We start from the raw sequence: 25,827 nt of genomic DNA, 5'->3' as shown, positions 1-25,827 counted from the left end.
CATAAAGATACATTTATCTAATTATTCTAAATATTGAATAATAATCTTGACAAAAAGGAGTGCATTAGTCATGATAGGTATTAGTCATGATAGGTATATATTTCAGATATTACATTCCACATAGGACTATAAGAATGAATGCAAGGTATTTGGCCATATCAACAGGAAGGAGTATTTACTTTTCAACTCTTCTATAACTGTATAACCCTTATTAGCTTCATCTGAAGGAGCAAACAACATATGCTTGTGGAATATAAATCATAACATTTACACATGTCACGTTGACTAATGTTAGAGAGCATATACTGTATAAATTTCAGACACGTATCCCCAAGTATTCTTTAACGGCATAATATCCTCAATAAAAGGACACATAAATTTATCAACAATGTACACCTGCATATTAATTGACATCATGTGAAATAAAAATGAATAAAGCTGTTCATTTTTAGCAGATAAACAGCTATTAGAATAATATTAAGATATATGTTCAAATTTGGATTAGAAAAATGGATGCATATTTATGAGATGAAAATCGCACTTAAAAAAGTGCTTTAGTGCAAAAATTAGATATGATATATCTTGGGTGGAAAAAAAAGAATATTAATTAATTCTTGCGGCAGGATTTTGACTTTGGAGGAGAGGTACTTAGGGGGGCAGTGTGGCGTCTTGTGCGACGCCCACCAGCTGAATGTGAGGCTAATAACCGGGATTCAGGGTCCTGCAGGGAGATGACAGAGGATGCAAGGGAGGATGGAGTTTGGGGCCTATCCGCGAGCCTCTCCACTGCCTCTGCCAGGCGGACGAATGAGGCATTATGGATGTCCATTTGGCTCTGTATCCTTCTCAAATCCTGCTGCTGCTGGAGCCTGGACAGCCTAAGCTCTCTATGTATGAGCCTCAGTAGATCATCCTGCTGGGACTGTGCTGGACCCTGTTGTACAGTTGGTGTCTCAGGAACTAATAATTGGCTGGTTCCAGGGCTGTCTCTCCGTATTGGTGACTGTGAGGTTGTCTGTGATGGCACTGTTGGCAATACATTGGTGGGTGCAGTGGGTGGTGGTGTGGATTCCTGTTGTGCCATAGGAGTGGGAGGCATATAGTACAGATGATGCAGATCTGTATGCTGCTGTGGTGGGTGCATCATCTGCTGCTGAGGATAATGATGTTGTGGTGGGTGCATCATCTGCTGCTGAGGAGGATGTTGTGGGGGGTGCATCATCTGCTGCTGAGGATGTTGTGGGGGGTGCATCATCTGCTGCGGTGGGTGCAGCTGTCGGGGCTGTGCCATTTGTTGCTGCAAAGTATGCATGAACTGCCATTGTTGAGGAGGATGAGTCTGCTGGGGTTCAGAACCCAAAACATGAAATGTTGTCTCCGATGGTAGATGGAGAAGGGCATGATACATCCTCCACCTCATATGCCCTAGGCTGCTGCATATCATCTTCTAAGAGGCTGATATAGGAGGTAGTGTCACCATAGATATCCTCATCCTCCTCAGTGAATGTAGGAACATCCTGCTGTGGTGTTGGTGCAGCTTCATACTCCTCCTGTTCGGAACCTACAAATAAATATACGGTATGTTTACATTATCTATCTAATAGAATATATTACTTTGTAGCATAACAATACAGACTATTATATTCCATATTTATGTGTATATATGTTTACACACACATACACACACACACATACACACACACACATACACACACATACACACATACACACACACACACACACACACACACACACACCCATACACATACACATACACACATACACACACACACACATATAGTGTGTTTGGGATAAAATCCAAGCATATATGACCATAACTGATGAATCTTTATAGACTGTGTCTTAAAGGAACATTGTTAAAGGGACACTGTACCCAAATATTTTCTTTTGTGCTTCAGATAGAGCATGCAATTTTTATCAACTTTCGGATTTACTCCTATTTTCAAATGTTCTTTATTCTTTTGGTATCTTTATTTGAAATGCAAGAATGTAAGTTTAGATGGCGGCCCATTTTTGGTGAACAACCTAGGTTGTCCTTGCTGATTGGTGGATAAATGCATCCACCAATCAAAAACTGCTGTCCAGAGTCTGAACTTAGATGCCTTCTTTTTCATATAAAGATAGCAAGAGAACGAAGATAAATTGATAATAGTAGTAAATTAGAAAGTTGCTTAAAATTGCATGCTGTATCTGATTCACAAAATAATAAATTTGGGTACAGTGTCCCTTTAAGGACAATGACACATGATTTATATGAAATGCTTAATATTCTTGGATATTATATAATCAATATTCTTGCTTGTCGGAGCAGATATACAATACAGAGTGCTTGCTGAACATATTAAATACAACTATGTAAATTTAGATTCATACCTAAACACAGATGGGTATTTATGATATACAACATATATACATCACATATATGGTTATATTTAATATTGAATATTCACCTTCATACACCTCTTCAGGTGGCACAGAGGTGTCCATTGTCCCCTTACATCCGTGAACAGATTCATCCGAGATGACATTGGACAGCATCTCCTCCCATGACCATAGGTGTATTCTCTTGCTAGGACCACCACCTGTCCCACGTGCATATTTGGCCTGCTGTGCCAGCTTAGCTTTGGTTTCCCTCCTGCAGTCATGATAGCGGTGTTTAATGCTGGCAGTAGAACGATTACGTCCTAAGCAGCTGACTGCCACTCGAATCTCCTCCCACAGCTTATTCCGGACACCCGGCCTCAGGTTAGGGTTCTCCAGCTGAGCTGCCCTCTCCAAGTAGGCCTCAACAAGAGCCTCCTTCTCCTCAGAGTACCTCTCCTCTCTTAGCCTGCCCTTCACACCTGAAGGGCCAGCAGACACAGACTCTCCCTCCTGTGACTGGGGACCAGCCCTCTCTACCTCCTCTGTCCCTGCAGGCTGTGACAGGCTACCACCAGCCCCACCCCCACTTGCCACAGTCTGCCCCACTTTCCCTTTTCTTTTTGTGCCTAGCTGAGGCTGACTCCTCCTCACTCCTCCCACCTCCACTCCTCTTCCACCCTCTCTCCTTCCCTCCTCTGCCAGGGTTTGAGGAAGGACAAATCCTCCACCCAAACCTCGGCCCCTAATCCTGCCCATACTACTCCCTACTTCCCCCCTCCCCCTCCCTCTATCCACCCTCTCCACTGCCCTCCCCCTAGCCACCCCCTTCCCAACTCCACTAGGCCTATCCATCCCTTTCTCCTTCCTCCCTAACTCTAACCTAACACTAAAGTCCCTAGCTTACCTAACTACACTAATTCACCTAACTAAACCTTAAATTAAATATCCCCAAAACTAACTACCTAACCTATCTAGACCCTAACTATCTCTATTCTATATCCCTCAAAATAAAAATAAAATGTGGGGGTGAAAATAAACAAAGGGATGTAAATGAAAAAGGAAAAACTAAAGAGGATTATAACAAAATTATAGAAAAATAATAAGGGATGCAAATGAAGAAAGGGGTGGGCTATATAGTCAAATGAAACAAAAAATATGGGATGTAAAAACAAAAAAATAGGATGGGCAAAATGTATATAAAAAAAAAAGTTATATAGTGAGGAAGGGAAGGGTAGTCAAAGGGGGGATGGGAAGTGGAATAAGGGGATTAATGAAAGGAGTAATAAAGGAAGATGGGGATATGGGGGTTAATGAAATAAAAAAAAATGTGAATGTGTTTGTATCAAATAAAAGTGTGTGTGTGTGTAAACTAATGTGTGTTAATTAACTAATGTATAAATGTGTGTGTGTGTTCCTAATATTATATGAGGCCTACAATAAAAATATATGAAAATAAAATATCAAACTCTCCACTAACTCTCAAACAACTCTCAAAAACCCAAAACTCCTACCAACGCAACTAGCTCCCGTGTCTTTCTCTCTAGAGGCGATCACAGGTAAAGAGCGCAGGCGCAAACCGTTATTCTTATAGACAGAGGTCGGGTTACCATGGCAATGCACTTGTTATGGCGCGCTTTTCGACAAATCCGACATCGGTTGGCAACGCAAACTTACGTACGGCCGAAAAGAGCGACTGCGCGCAACACGCTAATCTTTTCAATGGAAACCTGGTACTAAAATGGAGCCGTAAATTACTTTTAGCTGTCGTCCGCTTCGGTAGCTTACGGCTCCATTTTTAACAACTCAATGGAAGCGAGGCCTTTGTGTTGAGGGCACATATCAGAAATTACACTTTGATCCTACATACAGGTTTAAGGAACAGCTTGATTCCCTGATTAGATTCGGTTTTGAACAAGGCTATCTCACTGAAAAACTTAAGGATTTCATGATTACAAAATACCTTAAGATCCCAATACTGTACACAATACCTAAGATACACAAGTCCCTGACAGCACCTCCTGGTCGCCCCATAGTATCGGCCAGAGATTTTGTGCTCCAACCAGTGGCACAGTTTCTTGACTATCTTGTTCAGCCAATTGTCAAAGCAGATAGATCATTTCTATTGGACACTAATGACCTGTTGCACAGGTTGAAAAAGACCAATGTCATGGAGGATGATTTGTTGTTTACACTTGATGTAAATAATTTATATACCATCATTCCCCAGGACATTGGTCTATCAGCTGTTAGGGAGACACTAAGACAGACTGACAGATTCAAATGTCCCCCTGTCGAATATGTCATTGAACTCTTAGGCCTAGATTTAGAGTTGGGCGGTAGCCGTCAAAACCAGCGTTAGAGGCTCCTAACGTTGGTTTTTACCGCCCTCTGGTATTTGGAGTCAGTCATTAAAGGGTCTAACGCTCCCTTTTTTTAGCCGCGACTTTTCCATACCGCAGATCCCCTTACGTCAATTGCGTATCCTATCTTTTCAATGGGATCTTTATAACTCCGGTATTTAGAGTCATGGCTGAAGTGAGCGTTAGAAATCTAACGACAAAACTCCAGCCGCAGAAAAAAGTCAGTAGTTAAGATCTTTCTGGGCTAACGCCGGTTTATAAAACTCTTAACTACTGTGCTCTAAAGTACACTAACACCCATAAACTACCTATGTACCCCTAAACCGAGGTCCCCCCACATCGCCGCCACTCAATTAATTTTTTTTAACCCCTAATCTGCCGACCACCACCTACGTTATACTTATGTACCACTAATCTGCTGCCCCTAACACCGCCGACCCCTATATTATATTTATTAACCCCTAACCTGCCCCCCACAACGTCGCCGCCAGCTACCTACAATAATTAACCCCTAATCTGCCGACCTCCACCTACGTTATCCTTATGTACCCCTAATCTGCTGCCCCTAACACCGCCGACCACTATATTATATTTATTAGCCCCTAATCTGCCCCCCTCAACGTCGCCTCCACCTGCCTACACTTATTAACCCCTAATCTGCCGAGCGGATCTCACCGCTACTATAATAAAGTTATTAACCCCTAATCCGCCTCACTCCCGCCTCAATAACCCTATAATAAATAGTATTAACCCCTAATCTGCCCTCCCTAACATCGCCGACACCTAACTTCAATTATTAACCCCTAATCTGCCAACCGATTCTCGCCGCTACTGTAATAAATGGATTAACCCCTAAAGCTAAGTCTAACTCTAACCCTAACACCCCCCTAACTTAAATATAATTTAAATCTAACGAAATAAATTAACTATTATTAAATAAATTATTCCTATTTAAAGCTAAATACTTACCTGTAAAATAAACCCTAATATAGCTACAATATAAATTATAATTATATTATAGCTATTTTAGGATTTATATTTATTTTACAGGTAACTTTGTATTTATTTTAACCAGGTACAAAAGCTATTAAATAGTTAAGAACTATTTAATAGCTAAAATAGTTAAAATAATTACAAAATTACCTGTAAAATAAATTCTAACCTAAGTTACAATTAAACCTAACACTACACTATCAATAAATTAATTAAATAAAATACCTACAATTACCTACAATTAAACCTAACACTACACTATCAATACATTAATTAAATACAATATCTACAAATAAATACAATGAAATAAACTAACTAAAGTACAAAAAATAAAAAAGAACTAAGTTACAAAAAATAAAAAAATATTTACAAACATCAGAAAAATATTACAATAATTTTAAACTAATTACACCTACTCTAAGCCCCCTAATAAAATAACAAAGACCCCCAAAATAAAAAAAATGCCCTACCCTATTCTAAATTACAAAAGTTCAAAGCTCTTTTACCTTACCAGCCCTGAACAGGGCCCTTTGCGGGGCATGCCCCAAAGAATTCAGCTCTTTTGCCTGTAAATAAACACATACAATAACCCCCCCCAACATTACAACCCACCACCCACATACCCCTAATCTAACCCAAACCCCCCTTAAATAAACCTAACACTAAGCCCCTGAAGATCTTCCTACCTTATCTTCACCATACCAGGTTCACCGATCGATCCAGAAGAGCTCCTCCGATGTCTTGATCCAAGCCCAAGCGGGGGGCTGAAGATGTCCATGATCCGGCTGAAGTCTTCATCCAAGCGGGAGCTGAAGAGGTCCATGATCCGGCTGAAGTATTCATCCAAGCGGGAGCTGAAGAGGTCCATGATCCAGCTGAAGTCTTCTATCAACGGCATCTTCAATCTTCTTTCTTCCGGATCCATGTTCATCCCGCCGACGCGGAACATCCATCTTCACCGACGACTTCCCGACGAATGACGGTTCCTTTAAGGGACGTCATCCAAGATGGCGTCCCTCGAATTCCGATTGGCTGATAGGATTCTATCAGCCAATCGGAATTAAGGTAGGAAAATTCTGATTGGCTGATGGAATCAGCCAATCAGAATCAAGTTCAATCCGGTTGGCTGATCCGATCAGCCAATCAGATTGAGCTCGCATTCTATTGGCTGATTGGAACAGCCAATAGAATGCGAGCTCAATCTGATTGGCTGATTGAATCAGCCAATCGGATTGACCTTGATTCTGATTGGCTGATTCCATCAGCCAATCAGAATTTTCCTACCTTAATTCCGATTGGCTAATAGAATCCTATCAGCCAATCGGAATTCGAGGGACGCCATCTTGGATGACGTCCCTTAAAGGAACCATCATTCGTCGGGAAGTCGTCGGTGAAGATGGATGTTCCGCGTCGGCGGGATGAACATGGATCCGAAAGAAAGAAGATTGAAGATGCCGTTGATAGAAGACTTCATCCGGATCATGGACCTCTTCAGCTCCCGCTTGGATGAAGACTTCAGCCGGATCATGGACCTCTTCAGCCCCCCGCTTGGGCTTGGATCAAGACATCGGAGGAGCTCTTCTGGATCGATCGGTGAACCTGGTATGGTGAAGATAAGGTAGGAAGATCTTCAGGGGCTTAGTGTTAGGTTTATTTAAGGGGGGTTTGGGTTAGATTAGGGGTATGTGGGTGGTGGGTTGTAATGTTGGGGGGGGTATTGTATGTGTTTTTTTTACAGGCAAAAGAGCTGAATTCTTTGGGGCATGCCCCGCAAAGGGCCCTGTTCAGGGCTGGTAAGGTAAAAGAGCTTTGAACTTTTGTAATTTAGAATAGGGTAGGGCATTTTTTATTTTGGGGGTCTTTGTTATTTTATTAGGGGGCTTAGAGTAGGTGTAATTAGTTTAAAATTGTTGTAATATTTTTCTGATGTTTGTAAATATTTTTTTATTTTTTGTAACTTAGTTCTTTTTTATTTTTTGTACTTTAGTTAGTTTATTTCATTGTATTTATTTGTAGATATTGTATTTAATTAATGTATTGATAGTGTAGTGTTAGGTTTAATTGTAGGTAATTGTAGGTATTTTATTTAATTAATTTATTGATAGTGTAGTGTTAGGTTTAATTGTAACTTAGGTTAGGATTTATTTTACAGGTAATTTTGTAATTATTTTAACTATTTTAACTATTTAATAGCTATTGTACCTGGTTAAAATAAATACAAAGTTACCTGTAAAATAAATATAAATCCTAAAATAGCTATAATATAATTATAATTTATATTGTAGCTATATTAGGATTTATTTTACAGGTAAGTATTTAGCTTTAAATAGGAATAATTTATTTAATAAGAGTTAATTTATTTCGTTAGATTTAAATTATATTTAACTTAGGGGGGTGTTAGTGTTAGGGTTAGACTTAGCTTTAGGGGTTAATACATTTATTAGAATAGCGGTGAGCTCCAGTCGGCAGATTAGGGGTTAATGTTTGAAGTTTGGTGTCGGCGATGTTAGGGAGGGCAGATTAGGGGTTAATACTATTTATTATAGGGTTATTGAGGCGGGAGTGAGGCGGATTAGGGGTTAATAACTTTATTATAATAGCGGTGCGGTCCGCTCGGCAGATTAGGGGTTAATAAGTGTAGGCAGGTGGAGGCAACGTTGTGGGGGCAGATTAGGGGTTAATAAATATAATATAGGGGTCGGCGGTGTTAGGGGCAGCAGATTAGGGGTACATAGGGATAATGTAAGTAGCGGCGGTTTACGGAGCGGCAGATTAGGGGTTAAAAAAATATGCAGGTGTCAGCGATAGCAGGGGCGGCAGAATAGGGGTTAATAAGTGTAAGGTTAGGGGTGTTTAGACTCGGGGTACATGTTAGAGTGTTAGGTGCAGACGTAGGAAGTGTTTCCCCATAGCAAACAATGGGGCTGCGTTAGGAGCTGAACGCGGCTTTTTTGCAGGTGTTAGGTTTTTTTTCAGCTCAAACAGCCCCATTGTTTTCTATGGGGGAATCGTGCACGAGCACATTTTTTAAGCTGGCCGCGTCCGTAAGCACCACTGGTATCGAGAGTTGAAGTTGCGGTAAATATGCTCTACGCTCCTTTTTTGGAGCCTAAAGCAGCCATTCTGTGAACTCTAAATACCAGCGGTATTTAAAAGGTGCGCCCAGAAAAAAGCCAGCGTAGCTAACGCACCCCTTTGGCCACAGAACTCTAAATCTAGGCGACAGAGTTCTGCTTAAAGAAAAATTATTTTAAATTTAAAAATAAATTTTTTCTCCAAAAATCTGGCACGGCAATGGGGTCCAGTGTGGCCCCAGCCTATGCCAACATGTTTATGGCTAGTTTTGAGAGAGAATGCCTTTGGTCTAAAAATGTATCTCCTGTGATATTTTACAGGAGATACATAGATGATATCATGCTTGTATGGAGGGGGGATGTTGATAGTCTCCAAAAAATGGTTCACAGAGTTTAATGACACCCCTACTACTGTCAGATTCAAAATGAATTACAGTTTGTCCACCATACAGTTTCTAGACCTACAAATTACAAAAAAGAATAATAATCTTGAAACCACTCTTTACACAAAGCCAACTGATCGTAATTCCTTACTTAGGGCAGAAAGCTGCCACCCTCCTACACTCACTAAGGGAATTATCAAATCACAATTTATACGTACAATACACAATAACTCTGATCCAGGTGTAGGGGTCTCACAACTGGGTGGAATGAAAACCAAGATCCTCCAGAGGGGCTATAAAGTGAAACAGATTGATCATATTCTTGAAAGCATTAAAGGACTCACACAAGATGATGCTCTTAAAGAGAAGACCAGCAATACAGATAAAGTTCCAAAAGTAATATTTACTATGACATTTGCTCCAAACACCAATTAGCTAGGCCAAATTACCAAGCACAATTAGACTATCTTAAACTCTGATCCGAAGCTGCAGTTTGCAAGAACTCACATCCCTATGGTGGGGTATAAACACAATTGCAACATTCGAGACCTGTTGGTTAAAAACGATCCTGTTCTAGCATATCAAACTTTGCACTCAACCAATATTCATGGCTGCTACAAGTGCCCTAATTGTACCACCTGCAATGGCTTAATAGCCACACAAAAATTCAATCACCCACACAACAATAAGAAATACAGCATCTTACATTCTATCACATGTACTACGGAATTTGTAGTTTGCATACAAAGAGAGAAGCGCTCTACCAGGAACGAACAACAGCTCAGTGGCTTGTTCTATGGCGATTTACCACCCGGAGGCAGCTTCTTTTAGACTATAAATTTGTAGTTTATATGCTGTTTTGCCCATGTGGGAAACATTATATCGGAAAGACACAGGGTACACTACGTGATTGTATGGCTAATCACCGATTGGCCATGCGACAAGCCCTGGACAAGGGATACGCTGGCCACTGGCTTGAAGCTAAACATATTGTGGGGGCGGTGAGGGTGATACTGATTGACCACATCCCCAAGCCACTCAGAGGCGGGGATAGAAACAAGCTACTACTCAAATGGGAGGCGGAATGGATCCTGAGACTGGACACTGTTGTCCCAAAGGGACTGAACTCCACGCCCAATTTGGGAATTTTCTTGTGAGCTGTCTTTGTGGCTAGAGTGGTATATGGGTAGCTGGAATTAGATCCACACACAGGGGTATTGCGGTTGTTTGGCATCTGTAGATGTGGGACATGTGCATACTCACCCTGGATCCGGGGGCTGATTTGGATTTTATCGATCCAAGTGCGGCACCCCGGTTGGATGATAGTTTCATTCCTTGATATAATCCCTGAATAATACCTGTTAGCCTTCAATCATCACTTGATTCCCTAGTGGTGAATACAACAAGTTATTAGATCCATTATGTACCCTTATAGTGGCTTTCATCTAGGCTGGCTGGAAATCAGCTGTAAATGCCTTGCCCTGTATTATCTAAATGGGTCTCCTTATCCTTAGTTAATGCTAGAACTAGCTGACATTTCATTAACATGCTTTGTTTCCATACTGAAACGGTATTATGTATATTAGCAACAGGACCTCTTGTTTTGTTCCACAGTCTGTTGTTCAATGTAGTTTGACACATAGATATGTTTTATTTTTAAACACTATCAAAATAGGTAGTTGTCTGTTTTTGACACTAGGAGCTTGTTTCAAATAGGGTTATGTTTAATGCCCCACTTCCTGTACACACAGTGATGTCACTTCCTGTTTTACGGATCAACAGTGACCCGTTTTTTTGCTATATTACACTAGAGATGTAAGCCACACTAACTTCAGAGGTATTTCAGTTGTTCACATTATTGCTTTGAGGTTCCTATGGTCTTTTGCTTTATCAACTAAGACAACTTGTAATGCCGGACCGGAAGTGGGTAATTTTTGACGATTTTGAGCTGTGTATGTGCTTAATTGTTTGGCGCTTTTTTCACTATGATTGAGGTATTGTGGGTTGTTTTGTAACACTATTTAAATGTGGTTTGTACACTTTGTATTTATTCTGAAGAAGGGGAGAATCTATCACCGAAACGTCAATTATATTTACACTTTTAAAAATTTTCCTGTGTCTTCACTGTTTGTGTTGTGGATGTAATACTGGAGTGCAAGCACAGGTGGTTGACCCAGGAGGGCGGCTTCAGCATTTGCATTTCTGTTGGCGCTCTACAAATAACCGATTATATATATATATATATATGTGTGTGTGTGTGTGTGTGTGTGTGTGTGTATATAAGATTCTACTGGTTTAGCATTTATTTTTTAGTGAAATTACCAGTTATATACTGAGTTCCAATCTGTAAAATGTATTGGGTTTACAGATATAAGTTGTGGTTTACTGTGTTTTACTATTATAAAAACCAGAGTTGTTAGCAATAAGATATTGTTCTATACAACAGTTAGCTCATGCACACCTATGCTAGGGTATTTGTCACGTAACTCATGTCCAGAAGGCTGAACCTACAAACCGTTCATTGAGGAAAGAAATTCCTTATTATTAAAGCTTTACACTAGTGTAGACCTGATATTCCCCACTTGACATTATTGGCAGCCTTATAACCCTTTACAACAGCATTGGCAGAACACTAATACCCTAAAGCAGTTCCCAAGAAAGCAATAACCCTTATCCAAGACCCAATAATGCTTTGTTCTTCGCCAAAATGAACAGAAGACTGTTACAACTAAATCTGCTGACATTCTGCTCTACAAACATAGCTTTCTGCAGAGAAAAATATATAGTGCAATAGTCATGTGGAACCCTTGTTAATACAAAATGGAACATTAGGGTTCCACAGGATACAGTTGGGAAACACTGTTCTATATTCATTCTACAAAGGAATCACCATAAATGTTAAACAAGTACAATATAATTTGAAAATGGCACACGTTCAAAGGAAAGGATTTCAATTTATACTTCAGGCTTTCACTTTCCATTAGTATGACCTTCAGTAACTCACCAAACAATGCTTCCTCTTACTAATGATTTGGCAAACACCACTGTTCCTACATCTTTTAGTGGTTTGCAAACAGACATGAATATGCTGCATTTTGCTTTTACATGAACTACACACAAGTTCATGTAGCAAGAAAACACATTTGGAATAAGTAAGCTATAAATATTAGCTATGAAGACAAATTTATGTTTCTTTGATATATGTAAAAATGAAGTTTTGCCCAGACCAGTATCAAAATCACTCCAAACATAATTGCTGCATTATAATGATATGCTCAAAAAAAAAAAAAAGTGTATGAATTCCAGTTTTTAACCAGAGATCAGAAAGTACTACAGAACATTTTTTTTTTCATGGTCAAGAAAAAGCACAGCATTTTAAACAGCTTTCTTATTGACTTCTATTATCAAATTTACTTAATTTTCTTGATATTCTTTGTGGAAAATAAAACTTAGGTGGGCTCAGGAGCATTACTGGGAACTAGCTGCGGATTGGTAGCTGCACCATATGCCTGTTGTCATTGGCTCACCAGACGTGTTCAGCTAGCTCCCAGTAGGGCATCACCGCTTCTGCAACAAAGGATAGTAAGAATACAATGTAAATTTAAAACTAGAAGTCACTTGGAAAGCTGTTTAAAATTTATGTTCTGTCTGAATCCCAAAAGAAAAATCTAATTCATTTTATAGTCTTGAAACATGAAAAATGTATATTTTTAACCCTCATCATGCAATAATTTTTTGTTGTCACTCCTACAGACAAATATAGTAAACATTTACACATAAACACAGTGAAAAATGAATCCCTAAATTGCACTAAGTCACAGTGATACAACCACAAAAATTATAAAGGCTAAGGTATGTATCAATAATTTAACATAAACTCAAACTTAAAAAAATACAGATTCAAGAAAACACTTCATATTAGTCTTACAATCCATCACCGTATTTGCCCTACCACTGGTACAGACCACACTTACTTTGAGGATGGGTGGGAGCTTCTCCTTGTGGATTTCGGTCCAGACAATGTAACAGTTTTACCAAGTCACTCAACTGTGAAGCCTCTTCCAAACATACCCTGGCCTAACACTGACACCACCTGCACTCATTGGGAGTCAATAAATCCATCCTTCTATATATTTTCTGTATTATGCTGATATTTACCAACCACACTGATGCAAAAGTTATTAAATAAGAGTGGTAGAACTATTTAACTCTCAAGAAGTTAGTATTTTTCTTAACACTTTTGGTGATGGATGGTGTCGCTTATGACAGATTTACCTTTTATAAACAGTTTTTTTTTTATTTGTACAGGAACCCACAAAGAAGGAGTTTACCCAAATATAACTAGCCCTGGAGGAGACTCTACAACTTTCAGTGAAATTATAAGAATTGTGTTACCAATATTATACCTAATCATCTTCTTGGGAAGTGTCATGTTGAATGGACTAGCAGTATGGATTTTCTTCCACATAAGAAACAAAACCAGTTTTATATTTTACCTCAAGAACATTATGGTTGCAGATCTTCTGATGACAGTAACTTTTCCTTTTAAAATCATGCAGTCATCTGAAATTGGACCATGGAATATCAATGTCTACATTTGCAGATACACCAGTATCTTGTTCTACACAAGCATGTATATTAGTATTGTGTTTCTCGGATTAATTAGCATTGATAGATACCTAAAGGTTGTGAAACCATTTGGAAGTTCAAAAATGTACAGCATAAAGTTTACAAAAGCTGTTTCTGCTTGTGTTTGGCTGGCTATGTGCATACTTGCCTTGCCAGACATCATCCTTACAAATGTTCAACCAAAGAAAAGCAGCATAAAGGATTGTATGAAACTGAAAAGCCCATTTGGAGTGAAATGGCATGAAGCTATCGTTTATATTGAAATTTGCGTTTTTTTCATTGTGATGATTGTTTTAATTGCATGCTACATTTCAATATCTCGTCACATACAAAAATCCACCAAACCTTTTATAAGTTGCTCAAGTCGTATGCGCAGACATAATCAGAGTATCCGTGTGGTTGTGGCAGTATTTTTCATCTGTTTTTTGCCCTATCATTTGTGCGCAATCCCCTTTACATTCAGCAAACTGGATAAAATTGTAAGCGAATATGTATATACCATCTTGCTTTACTGCAAAGAATCAACTCTTTTTCTGTCTGCATGTAATGTGTGTCTAGATCCTATCATATATTTTTTTATGTGCAGATCCTTTTCAAGAAGGCTTTTTAACCGATCTAGTATCAGATCAAGAAGTGAAAGCATTAAATCACTTCAGAGCATCCGAAAATCTGAAGTCCGAATATACTGTGAATATACAGAAGTGTAAAATAGGAGATGATTGTAAAATGACTGTAAAATGTTGTGTATATTTTATTTTTATATCTGAATATTGACTTTATAAAAAAAAATGTAAATATTTTATGCTTGAATAATATTTGTAAAAATAATAGCATACGTAATGGGAAATGTCAGAAATATTATAACAACGTACAATTTTCCTAATGTGATTGTATGCAGGTAAAAGATGTTCTAAGAGAGACAAGCAATGACATGTTCAGGATAAATATAAAGAAATCATTAGGAGAGAATTTAAGAAGCTAAATTCTTTAAACCAGATCTGTGGGAAAAAAGCAAAAAAGCAGTGCACAAGGATTAGATGTCTAAGTAAGTGAACTATAGATCACGACACACCCCTCTCTAGAATTAATGTCAGTAGAAAATCTGTGCAAACAAATGACATAAATGAAGTAAGTTAGTGTTAAACAGGAAATACTTGAATTTTAACTTATGCGTTAGTAAACAGATTTACATTCTAGTTACACATTTTATAAATTTTCTCTCTCTCTCTCTCTCTCTCTCTCTATCTATATCTATATATATATACATATATACATATATATATACACACAAACATGTTTATGATGCTCTCAGATAGATAGATAGATAGATAGATAGATAGATAGATAGATAAGTAGAAATTCAAATTCCCTTTATAAGTATTATTTTTAATTTCCTAATAAAAGGGAAATATTTCTCATTTAAAGTTAAAATATACCAAATATATATATATATATTTTCTCTGCCACTACAAAATACAGAAGCTACGTTCTTCTGTATATATGTACTAATGAACATTTGGGTAATAAAAATATACAGTACATGTCACAAATGACAAAGTGAAATAAAATTAAAATGTCATAGACAAAAAGTGCAAAGTCACACTTTTATATTTTTCTTAATCTAAGCTGATTTCTGTCATCAAAATGTGCAGTGGAGTCACTAGGGGGTGTAGGGGTGCCGACCGCACCAGGTGACACCATCAGAAGGGGTGACACCAGTCCCAGCAGTGCTCAATATCTTCCCCAACTCTGTGCAGTGGAAGTTCTACCGGCTTTGATCACTCCAATGAGGGAGTAGTATATAGGACTGTTACTGGCCAGCTGCAGTGCTTTTTAATGTTAAACAGAAGCGTTTACTAATTGTTAAAAAACAAAATCATAACTGGTGTTGTAGATATTGGTGCCGCAGTGATAATGAACATTTACAGCTCCTCAGCACTCCTGTGCTGGATCACAGGGTAGCCTCGCCCCTCATCCTCTGACTCGGCACTTGGAGGATAAGAAGGCGCGCACAGCATGGCAGCTCTGTGTGCTGAACGTGAGGGAGACAAGTCAGTGAGCAGCAGAGGTAAGAAGAACAGGGTCAGATTAGCAGTGGTCAGGAATAGCTTTCTTTCCCTCATCTCCTCAGCTCTGCTCTCCTAGGGGTCAATTTATTAAAGTCTGGCGGACATGACATCGCTGAATGTTGACAGCATACACTGTCCATATTCAGCATTGCACAAGCAGTTCCAGTGAACTGCTTGTGCAATACTGCCTCCTGCAGATTCGCGGCCAATCGGCCACTAGCAGGAGGTGTCAATCAGCCTGATCGTATAGGATCGGGCGGATTACTGTACGCAGCCTCAGAGGTGGCATTTGAGTTAAGGAGCAGCAGTCTATAGACCGCTGCTTCTTAACTCCTGTTTCCAGAGAGCCTGAAGGAAACAGGGTGAATTGGCCCAATTCGGACAATAATAAATTGACCCACAAGTGTTGCCCTCTAGCTTCTCCCCACTGCCTCTCATGTTCTCTATATGGTAAGGTATTTCTGAAACAGCTTTGATAAGTAGAGTACTGCTTCTTGTGTAGAAGATTGGAAATATGAGAGCTGAAAATAGCTTAGTAAGCTATAGCTTAATTAAGAGACAAATATCTAACTTCGTTTTTAAACTTCTCTGTGTTTAAGACCTTTTATTAAGCTTGGTTTCAAGCTTTGGGGAATAAAGCTTTATTGTGTACTCAGAAATGTTGAAATGCATTCCGCTCATAATACACACAAGTATTTGATGCTATCATTTCTAGTGTTCCATAGTGCTGTTGTGTGCTTTTTTGTTTGCTGCTAGATATACTAAATTAATTAAAACATTGATGTAAATGGCCAACCTTAGTGCTCATAAATCAGCTCTTAAATCTGGGAAACAGTATGTTAAGCAAAAAATGAAGACATCCCAACTCTCCCTGAAGTTCCGAAAATCTCCCTCATTGTAATAGCGGCTCCCTGACACCCGCAATTTAAATGCAATCTCCCTGAAACTACAAATACCATGATCCAACGTGGCCCAAATCCGGAAACCGTGTTTCTTTAAGGAATACCTCTAGTTGCGGTGACATGATCAAGTCTGTCAGCAAGTCTGTCTTTACTTTCAGCATATTGTGTGTCTGCCACCCTCCCTCCTGCTGTTTAGAGGCTGCAATAAGGCTCTTCGGGGAGGAAGAGAATCAGCAGCAGGCAATATCGGCTGAAGCATAAGCTAAATGAGAACTGAAAAAGAGGGCAAAGAGAGTGTGCCCCTGTGAGGGAGGAGATAGACACCCCTGCTGTCAGGTCCTTATCAAACTGACTCTATTGTCAGTACAAAACATAAAAACAAATAGCCTCTCAAAATCACACTCGCTCCCAGACACAAAATCCGAAAGCCGTACAGGGACAACTATACTGAGTACTTCACAAGCTGGGACACTATGGAACCCTAAAAGCATGCATTAGTAACCAAAAAGCCCCTACTTATTTTAATAAAATAAAACACAAATACTACCTTTTTAATTGCAACTAATTACATTTTGTATTTTATAATATTTAAGCATTCAACAAGCATCCAGTCACTGTAAAATAGGTTTGTTGTATGCGTTGTGCATTAAAGCTACTTTTGTTTTTAATGTGAGTTTACTGGGAATATATTTTAATGATAAGTCTTTATCTTATTTATGTTTTCCAGGTGTCCAGTACATAACCGGGGGGGGGGGGGGGGGGTCTGAGAGGCAAAGAATGAGTGTGTAATATGTGTGCCATGGTATGTGTGTACATATAACATAGCATGTGTGTGTAATACATATGACCTAAAATGTGTGTAATATGTTGTACATGAATACAAAGACAACTGAATGTATGTACATATGACATAGATTGTATGCACATGCTTTCTCATAATGCACACAGGCATGCTATGATTATGTTCTATTAATTAGCTCCATCAAACACTGTTGATTTTTTAATACACTTGGGTTACTTTGAGATATAGTATATATGTTGTTATAACTATGCGAGACATAGGATGTGTGTGACATAGTATATGTGTGTGTAAAATAGGGCATGTAAGTGAGAGTGTAAGATAAAGAAAGTGTGCATGAGACATAAATAGTGTGAATGACACAGAGTATGTGTGACATAGGCTGTGTGTGTTAGGGTTGTATTTGATATAGTGTGTGTCTATGACTGTGGGCGTTTGTGTGCGCCATCAATGGGCAGGCTCCTAAGCTTACATTCCTGCTTTTCAATTAAAGATAGCAAGAGAATGAAGAACAATTGATAATAGAAGTAAATTAGAAAGTTGTTCAAAATTGCTGCTCTATCTGAATCATGAAAGAAAAAAATTGGGTTTAGTATCCCTTTAATTCTATTCATATCCTTTGTTGAAAATTTTACTTAGGCTTAGGAGCAGCAGTGCACTACTAGGAACTAGATGTTGATTGGTGGCTGCACATATATGCCTCCTGCCATTGGCTTACCCTATGTGTTCAGCTAGTTGCAGCAGTGCAATGCTGCTTATTAAACAAAGGATACCAAGAGAATTAAGCAGATTTATTAATATAAGTAAATTAGAAAATTGTGTAAAATTGGGACGTTATCTTGTGTAGTGATTGTTTGAACACTTTTTCTATACAAAAAGGTGTTTAGAGTCACCAAAAGCATTAATGGGGGTAGGGTGACATCATGAGTTACCGCACCGGGTGACACCAACCCTAGTGACGCTACTGAAAATGTGCAGTATTCTTTGTTTGCCAAGTAGTGCAGAATTTGCTCACAAACAAGTCATTAACAAATGGATTTCTTGAAGCTGGTTTGTTCAGTGCCACGGGAGTTGATAAGAACAGAAGTTGCTGTGGATAGATATTATGTGAAAAAAAGCAATCAACAAAATCACTTGTTTTCCATTTTTGCTTTGACAATACATTACAGGCCAAAAATGTCAATGTATTTTTGTTTTATGTATTGTATACAATTTGAATATTTTATATTCATGTGATGGCTAATTGCTTCTGCAATCACCTTAAAATTCAGCACTTCCTACAAAAGACTTCCCAGACTAATCTTCCGCACACATTTCTCTACTCATCTGCTTATTTCTATCTATCCATCCACTAGCCCCCTTTAGTCTCCAGAATAAAATTTAAAATCCTAACTCTGTAATAATCCCAGTAATTAGTGCTGAAAATGAAACTACGATCCTTTATGAATAAATATAACAAAGTATTCTCAATTTAAAATTTTTTAATAAAAAATTAAAATACAAAACATATAAATATAAATGGAACCAAATTTTGCTTTGTAAGCACTATAATCAGTAAAATACTACCAGTTCTTCCACAAAAATAAAGTACAATCAATGGAGAGCACATTGCTTACACTCCTACTGAAAATTCTGTATACAAAAAACAAGCACATCTCGGTTCAAGGTAGCAAATCATTTATTAATTCAAAGACACTTTAAAAACCACTTAGTCATGTACAAACAATTCTTCAGTCACTGCAAATGGGCTGTTGTAAGGCACTCTCATTTCCATTTCTCTTTACGCTATATCTGTCAATAGTGAATCGATGTTGCAAATAGTTCGCCGGCGAATAGTTCCCGGCGAACATAGCATGTTCGCGTTCGCCGCGGCGGGCGAACATATGCGATGTTCGATCCGCCCCCTATTAGTCATCATTGATTTAACTTTGACCCTGTATCTCACAGTCTGCAGACACATTCCAGCCAATTAGCAGCAGACCCTGCCTCCTAGACGCTCCCAGCTCCTGAACAGCATCCATTTTAGATTCATTCGGAAGCTGCATTGTTAGTGAGAGGAGGGACAGTGTAGCTGCTGGTGATTTAATAGGGAAATTGATAGCTAGGCTAGTGTATTCAGTGTCCAATACAGTCCAGAAGGACTCATCTGATCTCTGTTGTAAGCACAGCACCTCAAAAAGCCCTTTTTAGGGCTAGAACATAATTTATTTATTTTTTCCTGTATAATCTAATTGCAGTTGCATGCCTGCCAAGCCACTTGCCCAGTGCCACCACTCATATCTGGTGTAACAGTAGTGTAAATTTAAAAAAAAAAACTTTTTTGACTGTGAAACATCAGTCTGCTAGTGTAATATAATTGCAGTTGCCTGCCTGCCAGCGTGTGTGCCAGGCCCACTTGCTCAGTGCCACACCACTCATATCTGGTGTAACAGTAGTGTAAATTTAAAAAAAAAAAACTTTTTTGACTGTGAAACATCAGTCTGCTAGTGTAATCTAATTGCATTTGCCTGCCTGCCAGCGTGTGTGCCAGGCCCACTTGCCCAGTGCCACACCACTCATATCTGGTGTAACAGTAGTGTAAATTTAAAAAAAAAAACTTTTTTGACTGTGAAACATCAGTCTGCTAGTGTAATCTAATTGCAGTTGCCTGCCTGCCAGCGTGTGTGCCAGGCCCACTTGCCCAGTGCCCCCACTCATATCTGATGTAACAGTAGTGTAAATTAAAAAAAAAAAAACTTTTTCGACTGAGAAACATCAGTCTGCTTGTGCAATCTAATTGCAGTTGCTTGCCTGCCAGTGTGTGTGCCAGGCTCACAGCGTATACTGTGCCCACTTGCCCAGTGCCACCACTCATATCTGGTGTAACAGTAGTGTAAATTTAAAAACAAAAAAATTTTTGGACTGTGAAACATCAGTTTGCTTTTTTGTGTCAGGCTTACAGCGTATACTGTGCCCACTTGCCCAGTGCCACCACTCATATCTTGTTTATTAGTAGTGTAAGTGTACATTTAAAAACAAAAAAAACTTTTTGGACTGTGAAACATCAGTCTGCTTTTTTGTTTCAGACTCACAGCTTATACTGGGCCCATTTGCCCAGTGCCACCACTCATATCTTGTTTAATAGTAGTGTAAGTGTAAATTTAAAAACAAAAAAAACTTTTTGGACTGTGACATCAGTCTGCTTTTTTGTTTCAGGCTCACAGCTTATACTGGGCCCACTTGCCGAGTGCCACCACTCATATCTTGTTTAATAGTAGTGTAAGTGTACATTTAAAAACAAAAAAAAAATTTTGGACTGTGAAACATCAGTCTCCTTTTTGTTTCAGGCTCACAGCTTATACTGGGCTCACTCGCCCAGTGCCACCACTCATATCTTGTTTAATAGTAGTGTAAGTGTACATTTAAAAAAATAAAAACTTTTTGGACTGTGAAACATCAGTCTGCTAGTGTAATCTAATTGCAGTTGCCTGCCTGCCAACGTGTGTGCCAGACCCACTTGCCCAGTGCCACACCACTCATATCTGGTGTAACAGTAGTGTAAATTTAAAAAAAAAAAACTTTTTTGACTGTGAAACATCAGTCTGCTAGTGTAATCTAATTGCAGTTGCCTGCCTGCCAGCGTGTGTGCCAGGCCCACTTGCCCAGTGCCACACCACTCATATCTGGTGTAACAGTAGTGTAAATTTAAAAAAAAAAAAACTTTTTTGACTGTGAAACATCAGTCTGCTAGTGTAATCTAATTGCAGTTGCCTGCCTGACAGTGTGTGTGCCAGGCCCACTTGCCCAGTGCCCCCACTCATATCTGGTGTAACAGTAGTGTAAATTTAAAAAAAAAAAACTTTTTTGACTGTGAAACATCAGTCTGCTAGTGTAATCTAATTGCAGTTGCCTGCCTGCCAGCGTGTGTGCCAGGCCCACTTGCCCAGTGCCCCCACTCATATCTGGTGTAACAGTAGTGTAAATAAAAATAAAAAAAACTTTTTTGATTATGAAACATCAGTCTGCTTGTGTAATCTAATTGCAGTTGCCTGCCTGCCAGCATGTATGCCAGGCTCACAGCGTATACTGTGCCCACTTGCCCAGTGCCACCACTCATATCTAGTGTAAAAGTAGTGTAAATTTAAAAACAAAAACATTTTTGGACTGTAAAACATCAGTTTGCTTTTTTGTGTCAGGCTTACAGCGTATACTGTCCCCACTTGCTCAGTGCCACCACTCATATCTTGTTTATTAGTAGTGTAAGTGTACATTTAAAAACAAAAAAAACTTTTTGGACTGTGAAACATCAGTCTGCTTTTTTGTTTCAGACTCACAGCTTATACTGGGCCCACTTGCCCAGTGCCACCACTCATATTTTGTTTAATAGTAGTGTAAGTGTACATTTAAAAACAAAAAAAACTTTTTGGACTGTGAAACATCAGTCTCCTTTTTTTGTTTCAGGCTCACAGCTTATACTGGGCTCACTCGCCCAGTGCCACCACTCATATCTTGTTTAATAGTAGTGTAAATGTACATTTAAAAAAATAAAAACTTTTGGACTGTGAAACATCAGTCTGCTTTTTTGTGTCAGGCTCACAGCGTATACTGTGCCCACTTGCCCAGTGCCACCACTCATAGCTTGTTTAATAGTAGTGTAAGTGTACATTTAAAAAAATAAAAACTTTTTGGACTGTGAAGCATCAGTCTGCATTTTGTGTCAGGCTCACAGCATATACTGTGCCCACTTGCCCAGTGCCACCACTCATATCTTGTTTAATAGTAGTGTAAGGGTACATTTAAAAACAAAAAAAACTTTTTGGACTGTGAAACACCAGTCTGCTTTTTTGTTTCAGGCTCACAGCTTATACTGGGCCCACTTGTCCAGTGCCACCACTCATATCTTGTTTAATAGTAGTGTAAGTGTACATTTAAAAACAAAAAAACTTTTTGCACTGTGAAACATCAGTCTGCTTTTTTGTTTCAGGCTCACAGCTTATACTGGGTCCACTCGCCCAGTGCCACCACTCATATCTTGTTTAATAGTAGTGTAAGTGTACATTTAAAAAAATAAAAAACTCTTTTGACTGTGAAACATCAGTCTGCTTTTTTGTGTCAGGCTCACAGCATATACTGTGCCCACTTGCCCAGTGCCACCACTCATATCTTGTTTAATAGTAGTGTAAGTATACATTTAAAAAAATAAAAACTTTTTGGACTGTAAAGCATCAGTCTGCTTTTTTGTGTCAGGCTCACAGCGTATACTGTGCCCACTTGCCCAGTGCCACCACTCATATCTTGTTTAATAGTAGTGTAAGTGTACATTTAAAAACAAAAAAAAACTTTTTGGACTGTGAAACATCAGTCTGCTTTTTTTGTGTCAGGCTCACAGCGTATACTGTGCCCACTTGCCCAGTGCCACCACTCATATCTTGTTTAATAGTGGTGTAAGTGTACATTTAAAAAAATAAAAACTTTTTGGACTGTGAAACATCAGTCTGCTTTTTTGTGTCAGGCTAACAGAGTAATGTGCCCACTTGCCCAGTACCACCACTTATATCTTGTTTAATAGTAGTGTAAGTGTACATTTAAAAAAATAAAAAACTTTTTGGACTGTGAAACATCAGTCTGCTTTTTTGTTTCAGGCTCACAGCTTATACTGGGCCCACTTGCCCAGTGCCACCACTCATATCTTGTTTAATAGTAGTTTAAGTGTACATTTAAAAAAATAAAAACTTTTTGGACTGTGAAACATCAGTCTGCTTTTTTGTGTCAGGCTCACAGCGTATACTGTGCCCACTTGCGCAGTGCCACCACTCATATCTTGTTTAATAGTAGTGTAAGTGTACATTTAAAAAGAAAATGACAGGCAGAGGCAGGCCACCCCGCAGGTTCCGTCTTGGTCGTGGTGCTGTGATTCCCTTTGGCCCTAGAATAATGCCCAGTGTTCAGAGGCCACGTCCCATGAACTCAAAAAGTTCTGAGGAAATAGTTGACTTTATAACACAGGACACCCAATCTTCTATAGCTTCTGCTTCGAACCTTGACGCACCATCCTCCTCCAGCTTAGCTTCGGGAACCTCTCAAGTTACCACTCGCCAGCCTGCCGCCACCACCAACTCTAGCACCACCGCCGCTTCACTTGATCTGTCAGAGCAGTTTTTTTACATATCAGTTGGAAGAAATGAGTGATGCGCAACCATCATTGAGAGAGGATGTAGATAACAGTGATATGTCTCAGTCAGGCAGCATTACAGACATGGACGTACGGTGTGATGATGATGATGTTGTACCCGCTGCTGCTTCCTTTGTTGATTTGTCAGATACAAGTGAAGCGGTTGATGATGATGATGCGTCCGTGGATGTCACGTGGGTGCCCGCTAGAAGAGAAGAAGAACAGGGGGAAAGTTCAGATGGGGAGACAGAGAGGAGGAAGAGGAGACGAGTTGGAAGCAGGGGGAGGTCATCACAAGGAGCTAGTGGCACAGTCAGACAGCATGCATCGGCACCCAGGGTCAGCCAGACAGCACGCCAATCAACGCATGCTGTTGCCACCACAAGAATGCCGTCATTGCAGAGCTCAGCAGTGTGGCATTTTTTTTGTGTGTCTGCCTCTGACAACAGCAATGCCATTTGCAACCTTTGCCAAAAGAAACTGAGTCATGGGAAGTCCAACACCCACCTAGGTACAAATGCTTTGCGAAGGCACATGATCGCACATCACAAATGGGGAGTTTGCGGTTGTGCAAATGGACTGTTTGCGGTTGTTTGCGGTGCGTTAAACGGGGAATGTGGTCTGTCACTGTGAAGTGGGCGTAACCCTTACACTACCTGATTGATACAACATCATACCTGATGTTTTAAAGCATGTTATTCCAAACAATTTAGGAATGTTAGGTGATTTCTGCCCTTTATGGATTAAAACCAGACTCTGCATCAACTATGTAATTTTCCGTGGGAGTTTTGCCATGGATCCCCCTCCGGCATGCCACAGTCCAGGTGTTAGTACCCTTTAAACAACTTTTCCATCACTATTGTGGCCAGAAAGAGTCCCTGTGGGTTTCGCCTGCCTATTGAAGTCAATGGCGGTTCGCCCAGTTCTCCCGTTCACGAACATTTGCGGACGTTCACGTTCGCCATTCACAAATGGAAAATTTTAAGTTCACAACATCACTATCTGTCAATCATGAAACTTCACTGCCTCGCAGACGACTGGAATAATGCACACCCTCCTTGGGTTTCCTCATCCTCCATAGGAAGGGTGTGCACTCATCCAGTCGTCTGTGACGCTCCTTAGAGCATATTTCTCACTTATATTTTTGCAGTACACAGTAAAGTCATAATTAGACTCTCATGATTTAGACAGAGCATATTATTTTAAACAACTTTCCAATTTACTTCTATTATTTAATTTACTTTATTCTCTTGTTATGCTTTACGGAAAGGTTTATCTACGAAAGGTGAGGTGCAGCAAAGAACCTAGATTCTTGCTGCCGATTGGTGGCTGCATATATATACTGATTTTCATTGGCTCATCCCTGTGTTCAGCTAGAAACCAGAAGTGCATTGTTGCTCCTTCAACAAATGATACCAAGAGAATTAAGAAAATTTGATATTAGAAGTAAAATGGAAAGTTGTTTAACATTGTATTTTCTATTTAAATTATGATATAACATTTTTGGGTTTCATGTCCCTTTAATAGAATACTCTTCTACTCTTATTTAATTAATAATATTGTTGTATCTGTTTAATGACTTTACGCCCACTTGTTCTGAAATGAGAAATAGAATTCACGAATTTGCAGAAAGTTGTTAAATGTATTAAACTGTTTGAATAAAGATACTTTTATGAAGAATTTTGTTGTACCAAACTGTATAAAACAGTAAAATAAAGTGTTTTTTCAGTAATTAATCTGTCAATTTCTTATGTAAAATGTGTTATTTCCTAGTCTTCCTTATTTTCTTCAAAAAAACTGAGCTCAGATTTAGAGCCATTTTAAAGAGTAGTAGTGGAATCAAATGTTGATGACAAACTGCTAAGACCCCTCTACTAGGTAATTGAATAAATAATACATGACCACAAATGTATGGGTTATAAAGGCTGCGGCTTTATTTATAACAAATATATATAACATTTTTTAAATACCCAAATACATTAACCTCCAACAGTGCTTGTCTCCACAGCATCCACAACATCCCAACCAGGTAAATCATTTCCCAACCTACTCCCACTAAAACTGCTAGTCCACCAGGCAAGC

General features: G+C 39.1%; 1 protein-coding gene across 2 annotated transcripts in view; it reads left to right on the top strand.

Annotated features, from left to right (window-relative positions):
• Positions 1-14,621, top strand: part of GPR87 (G protein-coupled receptor 87) — a 42,406-nt gene extending 27,785 nt beyond the window's left edge. For both annotated transcript variants that reach the window (XM_053709011.1, XM_053709010.1), the window contains exon 3: positions 13,504-14,621. In XM_053709011.1, the coding sequence (XP_053564986.1) occupies positions 13,504-14,531 (1,028 nt within the window). In that variant the 3' untranslated portion in view covers positions 14,532-14,621. The remainder of the gene's footprint in view (positions 1-13,503) is intronic.
• The last annotated feature ends 11,206 nt before the right edge of the window (positions 14,622-25,827 follow it).

This window comes from Bombina bombina, chromosome 4, assembly GCF_027579735.1.
Source record: "Bombina bombina isolate aBomBom1 chromosome 4, aBomBom1.pri, whole genome shotgun sequence".
Classification (NCBI taxonomy): domain Eukaryota; kingdom Metazoa; phylum Chordata; class Amphibia; order Anura; family Bombinatoridae; genus Bombina; species Bombina bombina.
This window is presented reverse-complemented; position numbering and strand designations above follow the sequence as displayed.